Source organism: Hemiscyllium ocellatum, chromosome 47, assembly GCF_020745735.1.
Source record: "Hemiscyllium ocellatum isolate sHemOce1 chromosome 47, sHemOce1.pat.X.cur, whole genome shotgun sequence".
Taxonomy (NCBI): domain Eukaryota; kingdom Metazoa; phylum Chordata; class Chondrichthyes; order Orectolobiformes; family Hemiscylliidae; genus Hemiscyllium; species Hemiscyllium ocellatum.
In genome coordinates, this window is record NC_083447.1 from 4,172,858 (window position 1) to 4,190,265 (window position 17,408).

At 43.4% G+C, this 17,408-nt stretch overlaps 1 protein-coding gene across 2 annotated transcripts in view; it reads right to left on the reverse strand.

Moving 5' to 3' along the window:
• The window catches only part of LOC132836749 (calpain-3-like), a 64,761-nt gene extending 55,016 nt beyond the window's left edge, over positions 1 to 9,745 (reverse strand). For both annotated transcript variants that reach the window (XR_009647392.1, XM_060856181.1), the window contains exons 1-4: positions 9,405 to 9,745; positions 4,070 to 4,139; positions 1,973 to 2,091; positions 1,604 to 1,737 (exon numbers count right to left, since the gene is read on the reverse strand). Coding sequence is in view for 1 of the 2 variants with exons in the window: in XM_060856181.1 (XP_060712164.1) it covers positions 1,604 to 1,737; positions 1,973 to 2,091; positions 4,070 to 4,139; positions 9,405 to 9,650 (569 nt within the window). In the remaining variant the exon portion in view is untranslated. The remainder of the gene's footprint in view (positions 1 to 1,603; positions 1,738 to 1,972; positions 2,092 to 4,069; positions 4,140 to 9,404) is intronic.
• Positions 9,746 to 17,408: the final 7,663 nt, after the last annotated feature.

Genomic DNA, 17,408 nt, shown 5'->3' on the forward strand with positions numbered 1-17,408 from the left:
AAAGTTTCCTCCCCCCACTGACTTATTTCCTTCGTTTCAAGCCTTTTTGCCCATTTCCTGAAAACACAGACTCTTCCCAGGGAACAGAACCACAGATGCCAGCTACTTCATACTATCCAAGCCACTGCAGTTTAAAAGATTAACCCCTTATTCTGAGACAGTGTCCTGAGTACTAGGTTCCCCAGCCAAGGGAATTTAGTGTCTCAGCATCTAATCCACCAATCCCCGACAGAATGTTATGTTTCAATGAGACTGTGTCTCATTCTTCTAAACTCTAAGACCTAATCTATTTAATCCTTCCTCAAAGGATAATCCCCTCATCTTTATATAAAGGTGCAGCAGTCTGAAAGGATTAATACTGAGGAGTGTCTAAAGTACTACTCAATTATGTTGGCATACAGAATTGTCAGGGAACAGCTTTAAGATTCCAAAGTAATAGAACCAACTATCCAGATCCTGCTCAGTATCTTTATCAATGTCTGTAAGTCTGTGTAACTTGTACTTACTAACATATCATAGACTACATCTTCAGTGGTACATCAGTCTTTTCTTCTTCGATGCGCAAATGGTTTTCTCCACCACACAAACTCAAATAGATGCTCACCAGGAAAGAGTTCAGTAAACTTACCACATAGAACATAGAACATAGTACAATACAGCACAGAACAGGCCCTTCGGCCCACAATGTTGTGCCGAACATTTGTCCTAGCTTAAGCACCTATCCATGTACCTATCCAACTGCCGCTTAAAGGTCGCCCAATGATTCTGACTCTGCCACTCCCACAGGCAGTGCATTCCATGCATCCATCACTGTCTGGGTAAAGAACCTACCCCTGACATCCCCCCCTATACCTTCCACCCTTCACCTTAAATTTATGTCCCCTTGTTAACACTCTGTTGTACCCGGGGAAAAAGTCTCTGACTGTCTACTCTATCTATTCCCCTGATCATCTTATAAACCTCTATCAAGTCACCCCTCATCCTTCGCCGTTCCAATGAGAAAAGGCCTAGCACTCTCAACCTATCCTCATACGACCTATTCTCCATTCCAGGCAACAGCCTGGTAAATCTCCTCTTCACCCTTTCCAAAGCTTCCACATCTTTCCTAAAGTGAGGCGACCAGAACTGCACACAGTACTCCAAATGTGGCCTTACCAAGGTCCTGTAGAGCTGCAACATCACCTCACGACTCTTGAATTCAATCCCTCTGCTAATGAACCATAGGCCTTCTTACAAGCTCTATCCACCTGAGTGGCAACTTTCAAAGAGCTATGAACATAGACCCCAAGATCCCTCTGCTCCTCCACCTTACTAAGAACCCTACCGTTAACCCTGTATTCCGCATTCTTATTTGTCCTTCCAAAATGGACAATCTCACACTTGACAGGGTTGAATTCCATCTGACACTCCTCAGCCCAGCTCTGCATCATATCTAATAGTATGCAATAGTACAAATATCATCATACAACAAGGTGGTCAGCTACAAGGACTGCTCATATAACACATCCTAGGAACAACCTTTTGCACTATGAGCTGAGCTACCTTCAACTTGGCTGCAATAATACCCAATACATGAACTGTACAACTCTCAGAACACACTTACTTGGCATAGGCTTTCTCCAGGAGTGGGCTCCAGAACTCATTGTTGTCTTTGGAATAAAGGAACGCCAACTTATTGTTAATAGTGGGTAATTGATCATCCACCACAACTTCAACCCACTGCCCATACTGCCAGAACTTGGAAAACAAGGAGATGGACAAAGTATTAGGAATGTCAGCAGCAGTGACCTCTCTCTCTTACAGAGGCTGCACTCAGAGTGTCAGCCCTTCTGATAGGATTTGAACCTACAACCTTCAGACTTGATGTTGGGAATATTACACACTGCACGAGGTAGCACCCAGTTTCGTCTGTCAGACAGAATATTTACATTTAACACTGGCATCTTAGAGACACTGGACAGATGAGACATACCTTAAAGCGGAAACAGCCTGTGTAACCTTCCCCAAAGCCCTGGTCAGGGGGTATAACCTGTTCCATCACATGCTGATTGAGACTGAGGCAAGCGATGACTGACAGGAACCAACAGTCACCTAAGAAGAACAGGAAAGTGTTAATCACTGAGGAAGGAGAGGGACTTTATCCATCCCAGAGAGAGTACTGATTTGGATGTTGCTAGTGTCTCAGTGAGTAAATCCATTACCTAGAGTGTTACTGGTCCACATACAACAAAGATGTTTCAGCTTTGACTGATCTTCTGTGGAATGCTAACCAGGGCAAAGCCAAGATGCTACACTTGGCCTCAGTCCTCAACATCGCTAAACTGCCGCCTGCCTGCTGTCAACTAGCCTCAGTGTGGATGGAGATTTCAAGTCAGGGCCTCCTCATCCACTGCTGCCAGAAGGTTTGGGAGAGATACTCCAAGAGTTAAATATTGCTACATTTCCCTTTGGAGGAATAAGGATTGTTATCCAATTCATGGCACCATATGAAAAGTTTTCCTAAGGCTCAGTCTCTAAACACCGACTCTCTGTCAGACTTAGAAGTGCAGTTACCTTTGAAAGCTCAGACTTTTCTTTTAGAAAACTGGTATAATCTCTGCAAACCTAAAAGGCACAAAACACAACAATTTGCTCAAGGTATTTTTTAATCACTTTGCTCAGCAGTTTCTGGGGCAGGTAGCAATGTGAAGTTGGGTCTCTTGACTCAGAGGTAGATTCTCTACAGTGTGGAAACAGGCCCTTCGGCCCAACAAGTCCACACCGCCCCTCCAAGGACTCTACCACTATGCTACAAGGGCTTAAACTGATCAGTTGCAGAGTTGACTTACAGCAGGATAGGCTTATTGGATATTTGCATTGAAGAGATGAGTTCTTTGAGGATCTTATGGTGCAGTGGTAGTGTCCCTGCCTCTAGGCCAGATGTCGAGGTGCTGGTGTTAGGCAGGTGTGGACCAATTCAGAAGTTGGATGATACCAGATTATAGTCCAACAGGTTTATTTGAAATCGGAACGCTGCTCCATCGTCAGGTGACATCTAGTTTGGAGACATGGATTTAAGCCTCATCTGCTCCACAGACGTGTGTAAAAACATCTCCAAACAAGCTGATTAGAAAATCTCCAAAAGTTATGTTCTTATTTGTTGCTTGCTTAATTGGGCGATATGATGGTGGGTTTTCCAAACTAAAAGGAGCTGGGTTCTTACAGGTGGGCACCGCAGGGGCTGGCGTATATTATACCCCCCTCCAGCATTACTCTAATTAAATTCCCTCGTTTGCTTCACCACCAGTTTAATTTTGTTATTGTGACTCTGCTCCCAGTGAGGTGGTTGGTTTAATTGGTGGTAGATTGACTTTCTTAATAAAAAGGCAGAGTTCTTCCCCAGTGGGCTGTCAGTTTATGGACAGCAAAAGGGTCAAGTAGGAGAAAACGGAAACTGATGTCTCTGCTGCACTATAGACTTATAATAAAAGTTTTGGATATCTCTGAAAGCCTTTTACTGTCTAATTCAACATAACAGATACCAGTGTATGAAACAATCCCCAATGTTTAGGGTGTAGGTTTGCTCACTGAGCTGTAGGTTTGATACCCAGACGTTTCATTACCTGGCTAGGTAACATCATCAGTGGCAACCTCCAAGTGAAGCGAAGCTGTTGTGTCCTGCTTTCTATTTATATCTTTCTCCTGGATGGGGTTCCTGGGGTTTGTGGTGATGTCATTTCCTGTTCGTTTTCTGAGGGGTTGATAGATGGTATCTAGATCTATGTGTTTGTTTATGGCGTTGTGGTTGGAGTGTCAGACATCACCACAAACCCCAGGAACCCCATCCAGGAGAAAGATATAAATAGAAAGCAGGAGACAACGGCTTCGCTTCACTTGGAGGGCGCCACTGATGATGTTACCGAGCCAGGTAATGAAACGTCTGGGTATCAAACCTACAGCTCAGCGAGCAAACCTACACCCTAAACCTCAACCTGAGCTACAAACTTCATAAACCTTGCAAAAAACTCCCCAATGTGTAACCGCAGATAATGAAACATATTAAAGTTTGACCCGGTTCATTGTTTCTCACCCAAAGCTCCCTGGCAGATGTCTGTTCTGGTGGCTCCATCAACAATGAACTGAGGATTAGCACAAATTTCCTGTTGAAAGTAAAACATCAGCACAAAATTATTGTAGCAATTTATGGCTGTGATTTACTATTTCATGTCAAAGGAGGACTTTAACAATTTCCCTTCTGTCAGCTTTGACCTTGTAAAATTCAACTTTTAAACAGAACATTTTGATTTGCTCAACTGGCAGAATTGAAAATGTGTTGCTGGAAAAGCGCAGCAGGTCAGGCAGCATCCAAGGAGCAGGAGAATTGACATTTCGGGCATGAGCCTTTCTTCAGGAATGAGGAAAGTGTGCCAAGCAGGCTAAGATAAAAGGTAGGGAGGAGGGAATTGGGGGAGGGGCGTTGGAAATGTGATAGGTGGAAGGAGGTTAAGGTGAGGGTGATAGGATGGAGGGGGGTTGGGGGCGGAGAGGTCAGGAAGAAGATTGCAGGTTAGGAAGGTGGTGCTGAATTCAAGGGTTGGGACTGAGACAAGGTGGGGGGAGGGGAAATGAGGAAACTGGAGAAGTCTGAGTTCATCCCTTGTGGTTGGAGGGTTCCTAGGCGGAAAATGAGGCGCTCTTCCTCCAGCCGTCGTGTAGCTATGGTCTGGCGATGGAGGAGTCCAAAGACCTGCATGTCCTTGGTGGAGTGGCAGGGGGAGTTGAAGTATTGAGCCATGGGATGGTTGGGGTGGTTGGTCCGGGTGTCCCAGAGGTGTTCTCTGAAACGTTCCGCCAGTTCTCTATGAGGTGTTGCAATTTGCTTCTGCAAGAATTGTATTTGTTGGTATTTTCAGTCTCCATTTACACAGCAGAGCAACTTAGAATATTACTGGGCACATTTCATAGCCCAAAATCATAAGTGGGTCCCTGCCCTTAACAGATTTCTGCTCATTCAAATGCCCTCACTCCCCTGTCCAGTCCTAGACAATATCTTGCATTACTCCATATAATGCCATCCACTCCAGGCCCTGGTGGCACAGTATTTTGGAAACCATAGGTTCAAAATCACATGCTCACCCCAAAGCACACTTGACACATCATGTCTCAAATTATTCAGACTTTGTGCATAGCAAATGCATTTATGTGAACATCATTTTTCCACTGTAGGTGATGGCCGAAAACCAGTTAATTCGAATACATTTAATCCTTTGCACGAGACTGATCTGATCCTTTGATACCAATCATCTTTACACATATTAAGACCGCTAATATTTATTTTCTTTATTCATGGGATGTGGGCAGTGCTGACTGGCCAACATTTATTGCCCATCCCTAAATGCCCTGGGAAAGGGCATTTTCTATTTTCCTAAACAGCTGCAATCCTTCGCATGTAAGGACACCCACAGTGTTGTTAGGCTGGGAGCTTCAGAATTCTGGCCCAGGAACTATGGAGGAATATAGTTCCAAGCTAGGATGGTGTGTGGCTCAGTAGGGAATTTGCAAGAGGCAGTGTTCCATGTATCTACTGCTCTTTCTGAGTGAGAGAAGATATAGGTTTGGAAGGTGTTTGTGGATGAGCATTAGTGAATATCTATAGTGCACCTTATAGATAGTGTTGTTGATGGTGGTACACGTTGCTGTCCCTGTCCACTGGTGGAGACGGTGAATGTCATTGTGACTGGATTTCACTTCATCAATAGGGCTGCTTTGTCTTGGGTGGTGCTTGAGCTGCAACCATCCAGGCAAACGTAGAGTATTGTATCACACTCCTGACCTATGCCTTGTAAATGGTGGATAGGCTTTGGGGAAACAGGAGCTGAGTTACTCATTACAGAATTGTGGCTGAACATATTCCTGGAAGGTTTCATCATGACACTTCTGTAATTGGATATGCTATATGTTGATTCACATGAGGCACTGCATTCCCACAGCAATGCATAAACTGACTTTTTTTATTGCCCAAGCCGATGATTCTTGACTCTATCAAACAGCATTTGACCTAATATCCAATAGCTTTAAAACTGACATCTGGAAGTGTTAATAGATCTTTATCCTAAAGAGTCAATGATCTTCCTGAAGGAACGCTCTTTGCTGCATACAGGAGGTTACTCTACAATTCCTAGAGACTCCAGATCATAAAGAATAAGTGGCTACGTATTTAAATTAGCTCACTTAAAAATCTGAGCTTGAAGGTTTGTTTTCAGATGTTTCGTCACCATACGCGGTAACATCATCAGTAAGAGTCTCTGGTGAAGCGCTGGTGGTATGTCCCACCTCTCGATTCATAAGTCTTGGTTTCTTAAGATGGGTGATGTCATTTCCGGTTCTTTTTTTTTCCCAAGGGAAGGTAGATAGGATCTAAATCGATGTGTTTATTGATAAGAGTTCTGGTTAGAATGCCATGCCTCTAAGAGTTGTTGTGCGTGTCTTTGTTTCGCCTGTCCTAGGATGTGTGTGATGTCCCAGTCAAAGTGGTGTCCTTTTTTGTCTGTATGTACGGAAACTAGTGATAGTGGGTCATGTCTTTTAGTAGCCAGTTGGTGTTCATGTATCCTGGTGACAAGTTTCCTGCTAGTTCGTCCGATGTAGTGGTTTTTACAGTTCTTGCATGGTATCTTGTAAATGATATTAGTTTTGCTGATAGTATCTAATGGATCCTTTAGGTTCATTAGTTGCAGTTTAAGTGTGTTGATAGGCTTGTGGGCTACCATGATGCCAAGGGTACTTGAGTAGTCTGCAAGTCATTTCTGATATGTCTTTGATGTAAGCTAATGTGGCTATAATTCCTGATTCCTGAAGAAGGGCTTATGCCCGAAACGTCGATTCTCCTGCTCCTTTGATGCTGCCTGACCTGCTGCGCTTTTCCAGCAACACATTTTTCAGCTATAATTTTTGGTTGCATTGTGTCTGCTTGTTTGGGTTTGTTTCTGAGGAATCGGCAGATTGTGTTTATTGGGTACCCATTTTTCTTGAAAACATTGTATTGACATTTTTCTTCTGCTTTTTGTAGTTCTTAGGTGCTGCAGTGTGATGTAGGTCATTGAAATAATGTCTTGATGCAGCTCTGTTTGTGGGTGTTGGGATGATTGCTTCTATAGTTAAGTATCTGGTCTGTGTTTGTTGCTTTCCTGTAGACGCAGATTTGAAGCTCTCCGTTAACTGTACGTTCAACTGTCACATCTAGGAATGGGAGTGTGTTGTCGTTCTCCTCTTTTGTGAATTTGATACCTGTCAGGACATTGTTGATGGTATTGTATGTTTCCTCTAATTTGTTCAATTTTGTGATGACAAAAGTGTCATCTACGTAGAGGACCCAAAGTTTGGTTGGATAGATGACAGGGCAGCTTGTTCAAGTCGATGCATTAATGCTTTTGCTACAAGCCCTGAAATTGGTGATCCCATAGACCCACGATCACTAGGACAGGCGAAACAAAGACACGCACGAGAATTCTTAGAGGCATGGCATTCTAACCATCAATAAACACATTGATTTAGATCCTATCTACCTTTCCTTGAAAAGAAGAACCAGAAATGATATCAATCACCTCAAGAAACCAAGATCAATAAATAGAGACGCGGAACATATTACCAGCACTTCACCGGAGACTCTCACTGATGATGTTACCTAGTATGGTGATGAAACATCTGAAAACAAACCTTCGAGCTCAGCAAGCTAACTTACATACTTATCATCAACCTGAGCTACAAATCTTCTCAAAAATTGGTAATAAGTAGCTATTTCACAGCCCACCCAACTTAGAGACATAGTCATAAAGCATCGAAACCGGCCCTTTGGTTCACAATCAATGCCGACCAACAAACACCAAACCACACTAATCCCATTTACCTGCACTTGGCCCAGAGTCTACTCTGTCCTGGCATTGTAAGGGTTCTTCTTAAATGTCATAAGAGTACCTGCCTCCACCACCCTCACAGGCAGCATGTTCCATATATCTACCACCCTCTGGTCATTCCTGAAGGGTTGGCAACCTTAATGTTCATGGGAGTTTGCATCTGCAGCTTAGTTGTGAAGGACATCTTCCCCTTCACTCATTGTCTATAAAGCTTTTATTAGTTTATTAACTTTTTTTTACTGTCTCTCCCTGGTTTTATTCGCAATCATTGAAACTGAATTTGAAAGTGCAGATACTACGAATGAAATGGTGTCCAACTGATACTAATTCAGTGACCAGGAAAAAGAGAATCGACCTCAGCATTAGTGAAGAGCAATTGAGATTACAAGAGCATTGGCATAGCTACCATGGTCCCAAATATTCCCAGGTTAATCGAGTAAACAAAGCTGTATGGATGTCAGAGCAGTTAGGTTTCACTAGACTCAATACCAGTGGATCTGGATGAGGAAGTTCAACCACCATGAAACAATTTCTGCTTAAGATGGAGATCACACTGATGTGAATGTAGGAATCAGATGCAGGAGTAGACTACTAGGTCTCTTCACAAAACCCAGTATGTAAGAAATATCCTCTAGTGCTGTATATTGTCTCAATTGTGTGGCTCTGTAGCTTGCATTAGCACTGCTGCCTCACAGCATCAGGGGCCCAGGCTTGATTCCAGCCTTAGGGCTGAAAATGTGTTGCTGGAAAAGCGCAGCAGGTCAGGCAGCATCCAAGGAGCAGGAGAATCGACGTTTCAGGCATGAGCCCTTCTTCATTCCTGAAGAAGGGCTCATGCCCGAAACATCGATTCTCCTCTTCCTTGGATGCTGCCTGACCTGCTGCGCTTTTCCAGCCACACATTTTCAGCTCTGATCTCCAGCCCTCACTTTCTCCTCATTGATTCCAGCCTTGATCAATTGTCTGTGTGGAGTTTGCCCATTCTCCCTGTGCCTGTGTGGGGTTTCCTCCAGGTGCCCAGGTTTCCCTCCCACAATCCAGAGATATGCAGATTAGCCAAGCTATATTGCTCATGGTGTCCAAGATGTGTAGGTGATGTGGAGGTTAATTAGCCAAGGGAAATGCAGGATGACAGGGGTAGGGTAGGGGAGTCTGGATGGGATGTTCTTCAGACAGTAAAGTGTGCACTTGGGCTAAACGGCCTGTTCCCCCACTGTAGGAATTCTATTCTGTGGATAACCTACCTCCACATCTACGAGATAAATAAGCTTGCAACTTTCATTATGCTGTCCTAAATTACAGCGCTCAAACGACTCAAGTGTGCATTTCTGCTTTTTATAGTTTTATCACAATTGCAAAATCACCACTCAGCCTATGCAAATCCCATTTAGTAATTCGTTAATAAGTGTCGTTTTGCCCAAACTGATCCATAAGCTAATTGCAGCAAATTCGCAATTAAAAGGGCTCAGCCTTAGGTGGCCATTGGAGTGGTCCCACGCCGCCTGGTCTTACCCGTGGCCTCATCCACCGTGTAATGGCAATGTTATACTGCGAGACCCCTGCCGGGCCATGGAGAGAGGAGTTGGCTGCAGGGAATTGCTGGTCTTCAAACAGGCCGCCTGGCCCCGGGAGCGTCTGGGAGGCTGGGGCTGCAGCGGTTCCGGGGACGGGGTACAAGAGGGAATTCCTCCGCAATACCGAACTGCTGTCGTAGAAACCGGGAGCGTGCTCCCCTCCGCTCCAAGGCATCCGGTACATGGTGCTGAAAGGAGCCGAGCAGCAGGATACAGGGGGGAACCGGACAGGGTGTGGGATCTCTCTAAAAGTTGATCTGCAGTTCCGCCTGCAACTGAGTTCTGCAGAAATCCAGCAACTCGCGTCATTGTTAGGGTGGGGCAACCTCAGTGAAAGACCAGAGCTGCATGGCCAAAGGTTGGTGCCTGTTGGGAATTAATTGGTTAAGAATCACACCTATATTTGCAACCTGACCAACTCAGAGAGCCTCACGACTCAAAGATCACGTCGAGTCTTGGAAAGATACAGCGCAGGAGGCTATTCAGCCCGCCGTTTCTGTACTGGCCCTTTAACAGAGCTAACCAGAATTACTCTTTGCTCTGTTCACCACGTCTGCCCAAACCCATTTTCCTTGCAGACTTGGATTTTTTAAAATCTGAGAATTCATCCAATTCCCTTCTACATTAACTCAATAGTCATATCATGACATTGGCACATGCCAGAATCCAACTTGAAACCAAGTCTAAGGATGAAGTGCTACAGTTCCCTGAATATTCATAGCAAATAAAACAAAGAACTACAGATTCTGGAAACCAGAAACAAAAACAGAAATTGCTGGAGAAACTCAGCAGGTCTGGCAGCATCTGTGGAGAGAGAGTTAGCATTTCAAATCCAGTTGATACATTAACTCTATTTCTTTCTCCACAGAAGCTGCCAGTTCTGCCAAGTTTCTTCAGCAATTTCTGCTTTTGTGCCTGAATTTTCATTACTGAGTTCTATTTTTCAAAAATTGTTTACATTTATTTTCTTCTCATCAGCTTTTTGATATCATTCAGGTCAGAGCAAATTACTACAGAGGCTGCACACTGTCCCGAAACAACAAATGCTGGAGATCACAGCTGGTCAGACAGTATCCATGGAGAGAGAGCAAACTAACATTTAGAGTCTAGATGACTCTTCATCAGAGCTGTTTTCAGTTTAGATACCATTCCTCTCCCTTCAATTTATTTATCATAAAAACACAGGAGGCCATTTAACCCCTCAAACCGGATCCACGATTCAAAGGTTTACAATTTAACAGCTCAAATTCTATCTACTGCAACACCCTATTCAATTAATATTTTCATTGTTTAAAAAATCACTTTTATAATTGAAACATGAATTAGTTTAGTATCAAATGCCAGTTTTGGATGAAAGTTCCAGACTTCTCGCATTGTGTGCAGTAATGTTTCTTAATCTTACTCTGAAAGGTCTGGTTCTGATTGTTAGACTGCGCCCTAGTCTTCAACCAGCTCAAGTAGTTTCCATCCATATCATTTGTTCCCCTCAGTGTCTTTGAAGCCGACCAAATCACCATTAATGGTATAAATTCCAACATTGGTACATTTGGTCCACCGAGCATGCTTCTGATCTGTTTGTAGCCTCAAACCCACTTTCCCAGATCCTATTTCAGGGAATAAAACCCTAGTTTGTGAAATCACTTATGTAATCAGGTTCCTCAGACCATTATTCTTGATTCTTTTATTCACTTGTGGGACATGGGTGTTACTTGCTGGAACATTAATTCCTGTCCTTAGTTGTCCTTGTGGTGAACTGACTTCTTAAATCATAGCAGTCCATGTGATGTTGGGACATCCACAATGTCATTGGGGAGGGAATTCCAGGATTTTGAGTCATCAAAAGTGGAAGAAAGGTGATATACTTACAAATCAGGATGGTGAGTGGCTTTGAGTGAAACTTTCGGGTGATGGTGTTCCCATGTTTCTTCTGTGCTTGTTCTTTTAGATGGGAGTAGTTGTAAGGAGATGTTTAAGAATTTTTCGTGATTTCCTCAGTGATAGTACACACTGCTGCTACTGATCTTCAATGGTAGAGGGAGTAGATGCTTGTGAATGTGGCACCAGTCACATCCAGTTGAATTTCTTGTCAATGGTAACCCCCTAGGATGTTGATAGAGGTGGATTCAGTGATGGTAACACCATTGAATGTCAAGAGACAGTGTTTTGATTGTCTCTGATTGGAGATGCCCATTACCTGGCATTGATAATACTTGCCACTTGTCAACTCAGGCCTGGATATTGTCCAGACCCTGTTGCATTTGATCATGGACTGCTTCAGTTTCTCAGGAGTCACAAATGACGCCGAACGTTGTACAATTATCACTGAACAACTTAGGAAGGGGGGGCGGAATATGGCAGAGCAGTGGAGAATATCATTGATGAAGCAGCTGAAGATTGTTGGGCCTAAGCACTAACTTGAGGAACTCCTGCAGAGATGTACTGGAGTTGAGATGATCGACCTCCAACAACCATAACCATCCTCCTTTGTACCACGTATGATTCCAACCAGGGAGAGTTTGCCCCAATTTCCATTTATTCCACTTTTGCTAGGGCTCTTTGATGTCATACTTAGTTAAATATGGCCTTGATGTCAAGGGCTATCACTGTCCCATCTGGAATTTAACTCTTCTGTCCATGTTTGAACCAGGCCAGTTATGAGGTCAGGAGCTGAGTGGCACTGGCAGAACCCAGACTAGGCATCACTGAGCAGGTGCTGTTAAATAGCAATGTCGATGACACCTTTCATCACTCTACTGATGATCAAGAGTAGACTGAAGGGGCAGTAGACTGGGTTTGATTTGTTTCTGCTTTTTGTGGAGAGGACAAACTTGGGCAATTTTCATCATTGTCAACCGCTCTGGTATACAAATTGGTCTCATATTTGTAAACATCACATGATTACCTAAGTGAATTTGCAGGGAGGCATACAGGGGATGTGAAAGGCGTAATATAAACATAACTTCTCCTGTGGTCCCTCTTTCCATCAGTTTTTTTTATTATTTCCAAATTTATTTTACTCATAAAATCATCTATAATTACATACAGATGTTCTGAATCAGCTCTGTACAGAGAGAAAAAAATAAAGCATTCGGAATTTTGACATTTCTCAAGAGCTTCTATACAGTTGCAAAAACAAAGACACTTTCTACTTATGCAGGAAACTAGTTATTGTCCTTCGAGGCACCAAGAAGGGTCTGACAACTGACTGGACACCAGTTATACTTCAGCACAAAGACCTGAGGTGGTGGTCTTTCCCCACTGCGCCTTAGTGGCAACTGCACCAAGTTTTAACGCGTCCCTCAACACGTAGTCCTGGACCTTGGGATGTACCAGTCTGCAACACTCTGTCGCGGTCAACTCTTTATGTTGGAAGACCGCCAAGTTTTGGGCAGACCAAAGAGTATCGTTCACAGAGCTAATGATCCTCCAGGTACAGTCGATGTTTGTCTTGGTGTGTGTTCTGGGGAGCAGCCCGTAGAACACAGTTCCACAGGAGCTGCTCGGGACAGACCTTCACAAAAACCACTGCATCTTTCTTCAGACCTTCCCTGCAAAGGCACATATTAGGAGACGTGTGACAGTCTCTTCACCAGCACAGCTACTTCAAGGGCAGAATGCAGGAGTACACAGAGACCAAACGTGCACGAATGATCTGACAGGCAGCGCCCTTCTCAATGCCAGCCTAGCTACAATGTTGAAATGTTTTGGTCATGGGGCATTCTGTCAAATGACCTTGACAGTCTGCTCAGGGAATCAGCTGACAGGATCCATCTCATCCTTTTCAGTGTCAAGGACTGACCACTCCTGATGGAGTTGTAGTCAAAGGTATTTTTCATGGCAAATATTTCCACAAAGGACAGGAGATACTGAACAGTCCAACTACATGGAGTATTCCATGGCACCAGACCCATTCTTTGCAACAGCAAGGACTGGTAGAACTTTAGTATTTGATGTTTGTGTACTGAGGGTCCACGTATTGATACAGTAACACACAAAGATGCCATCAGTATGAGGGTGGTGCTCGGTATACCTACACCTACCAGTCTTGTCCTTCACACTAACAGTAACATACTGTCTCTGGACTCTATAATTATCTCATTTTTCAAGGCCTCTCACTTCCCAACCATCCCTTTACCTGCAAATAGCTTTCCCCAATCAACATTTGAAAGTTACAATCTAATACCATTAAAATTGATCTTACTCCAATTTGGAACTTTAACTTTTTGATCAGTTCTATCTTTTTCCATAACTATTTTAAAACTAAAAGAATTATGATTACTTGCCCCAAAGTGCTCTCCCACAGACAACCCAGTCACTTGTCCTGCCTTAAACAAAAGGTTATAGTTCAACAGGTTTACAGTATTTGGAGCACTGCTCCCTCATCAGGTAGCTTTGGAAGAGGATTATAATACAGAATTTACAGCAAAAGATTACAGTCCCATGCACTGAAATGATATATTAAATAATAGAACAAAGAAAATTTACAGCCCAGGAACAGGCCCTTCGGCCCTCCAAGCCTGAGCCGATCCAAATCCACTCTCTAAACCCGTCGTCCAATTGCTAAACATCTGTATCCCTCTGCTCCCCACCTACTCGTACATCTGTCCAGACACATCTTAAATGAATCTTTCGTGCCTGCCTCTACCACCTCTGCTGGCAACACGTTCTAGATGCCCACCACCCTCTGGGTGAAGTACTTACCACGTGTATCCCCCTTAAACTTTCCACCTCTCACCTTGAAAGCGTTACCTCTCGTTATTGAATCCTTCACCCTGGGAAAAAAAAGCTGGTCTCTATCCACTCTGTCTATACCCTTCATGATTTTGTAAACCTCAATCAGGTGCCCCCTCAATCTCCTTTTTTCTAATGAAATCAAACCTAACCTACTCAACCTCTCTTCATAGCTAGCATCTTCCATACCAGGCAATATCCTCGTAAACCTTCTCTGCACCCTCTCCACAGCATCCACATCCTTTTGATAATATGGCGACCAGAACTGTACACAGTATTCTAAATGCAGCCGAACCAATGTCTTGTACAATTTTAACATGACTTGCCAGCTCTTATACTAAATACCCTGTCCAATGAAGGCAAGCGTACTATATGCCTTCCTGACCACTCTATCCACCTGTGCAGCAACCTTCAGGGTACAATGGACCTGCACTCCCAGATCTCTCTGCCCATCAACCTTTCCCAAGGCTCTTCCATTCAATTCAGTTGCATGACACTGTAATCCTTTGCTATAAATTCTGTGTATTATGATCCTCTTCCACAACCAACTGGTGAAGGAGCAGCGCTCCGGAAGCTAGTGCTTCCAAATAAACCTGTTGGACTATAACTTGGTGTTGCGTGACTTTTAACTTTGTCCACCCCAGTCCAACACTGGCACCTTCACGTCATTAAAAGGTCAAGCACTGCTCCTTCTCTAGTAAGGAAATCCACATATTAAATCAGAAAGTTTTCTTGTATACACAAATTCTTTCCTATCTAAGCCCCTAAACACTATGACAGTCCCAGTCTAAACTGGAAAGTCAAAATCCCTACCATTACAACCCTATTTTTCTTATAGGTATCAGTGATCTCCTCACATATTTGCTTCTCAACAGGGTGATCATCCCTTTCTTATTTTTCAGTTCTACTCATAACTTTACTGGACAATCTCCCAGGAATAACCTCCCCTAATGTTCTCCCTAATCAAAAATGTCACTACCCTTCCTCTCTTACCTCCCATTCTATCCCTCATACAGGATGTAAACCCTGGAACATCAAGCTGCCAGTCCTGTCCACTCCGAGCCACGTTTTTGTAATAGCTGATATCCCACTCCCATGTTCTTAATCATACCCTATGTTCATCTGCCTTACCTCCCAGGTCTCTTGCATTGAAGGAAATGCAGTTTAATTTGGCAACCTTCCCATATTTTCTGCCAAGCTCTTGTCTAGTTTGAGTATTTGACTTGCTCCCCTTACCTGCAATACTAGCCTCAGTCTTTTCTCACTATTGCTTTGATTCTCACACCCACCACTGTCACTCTTGACTAGGTCATTTCCATCCTTGAAGATGGTCTCCAAAAATGTCAATCCTTGCCCAGTGCACCAGCTCCTCAGCTATGCATTCATCTGTTCTCTCCTCCTATTCCTACATTCATTAGCATGTGGCATCAGTAGTAGTCCAGATATTATAACCCTCAAGGATCTACTTTTTAAACTCCTGCTTCGTTTCCTATGTTCTCTCTGCAAAACCTCATCACGTTTCCCTACAGATGTGCATGCTGGTACCAACAACAATGACCTCCTGCTGGTCCGTCTCCCCTTTCAGAATATTCTATACCTTCAGACATCGTTAACACTGGCATCAGGGAGGCATCACACCATCCTGATGGCAGAAATATCTGTCTGTGTCCCTCATTAGAGTTCCCTAATACAATCAATCGTGTGGAACCTAACATATCCCTCATTACAGTAGAGCCAGTCACAGTACCAGACACCTGGCTGTCAGTCTACACTCCCGAGAGGCTATCCCCCACCTACCGTATCCAAAAACAGCACACCTGTTTGAAACGGCAATAGCCACTCCTGTACTACCTGACTACCTCTCCTGCAATTCCTAGCAGTCAACCATCCACCTTTCTATATCTACAGTGACTCCACTTTCCTGGAACTGCCATTCATCACACCCTCTTGCTGTTAACTCCTCATTGCTTCTAACTGCTGCTCCAACCGATCCATTACGAGTCATATCCAGGACATTCAGAATCTCCCTGCTCTCCCACCTCTGATACGAAGAGCACAAAACCCTACTAAGCATTGGTTGACTATTTTTAAAGTTGAGGTAGATTGTTGGTAAGACAGGGGGTAAAAGGTTATTAGGGGTAGGCAGGAAAGCAGATTTGAGGCTACAATCCCTTTAGCCATGATCTTACTGAATGGCACGGCAGCCAAAGGGTTGAATGACCTGCTCCTGCTTCTAATTTGTTTTCGGATTTAACCCGATTGTCAGCTATTATGGGGACAGGTGATTAGGAAATCCAGTAAGTTCTGACCGTTGCGATTTGCCACTCAACCAACTTATCCGAACACTTGTGAAGTTGTAAAAAAAAACAATATTATAAATGAACAAGCTCCCAAGTGCTTTAGTGAATCAGCTCCTGGGCATTTTCTAAAGAAGGCTCCTGGGAATGTGTTCAGAAACAGAGTAGAATATAATTGCATTTGCCCTCAACAACAACGTGGACTTATCACGCACTTCTAATGTAAAAGATCCCAAACTACCTAGATCAAAAATTCTCTGGCCAGATGTACAAAAACTTGTTCGAAATTTAGTGAAATCTAAATAGGTAGCTCTACAATCCTGCCAATTGCTCCTCAAAAGCTTTAGTTCAGTTTGAGTTCAATTGTTTTCTTAGTCTTTTCTCCCAGCTGAATGTTGGAAGCAACGGAAGCTCGGAAAACCCCGACACTCACTGTTGTCTCGGTGCTGGGTGGTTAATACATCCAAACAGTAAAAATGGAAAGATTTGAGAGAAGAGTGATGGTAGGCGGAAGAAAAGCACAAAAACTGCAATGGCTTATCCAATTGTGATTCTGTAATAACTGGCATTTATAAAATGCCATATGAAACATTTCACAGCAATATTTTCTGACAAATCTTAACAGTGATCCCACTAGAAGATATTACCTGTTGAAAAAAAACTATATTTTAGGGTCCTTTACAAAAAAAAGAGGGAGAAGTTGAGAATTTAGGGAAGAGAATTCCAGGGCTTAGAGCAGAGGAAGTTGAAGATTTGGGGGCAGTGGTACAGCCACTGTAAATAGGTGAGGTACAAGGAGTTTTCAAAATAACATTACAGGTTATGAAACAAATTAGGCAAGCAAAGAAAGAACACGTCTGCACTTGTGCTTCAGATTCCCCATTCAGCAACTAAATCTGATCGTACAATTCAAG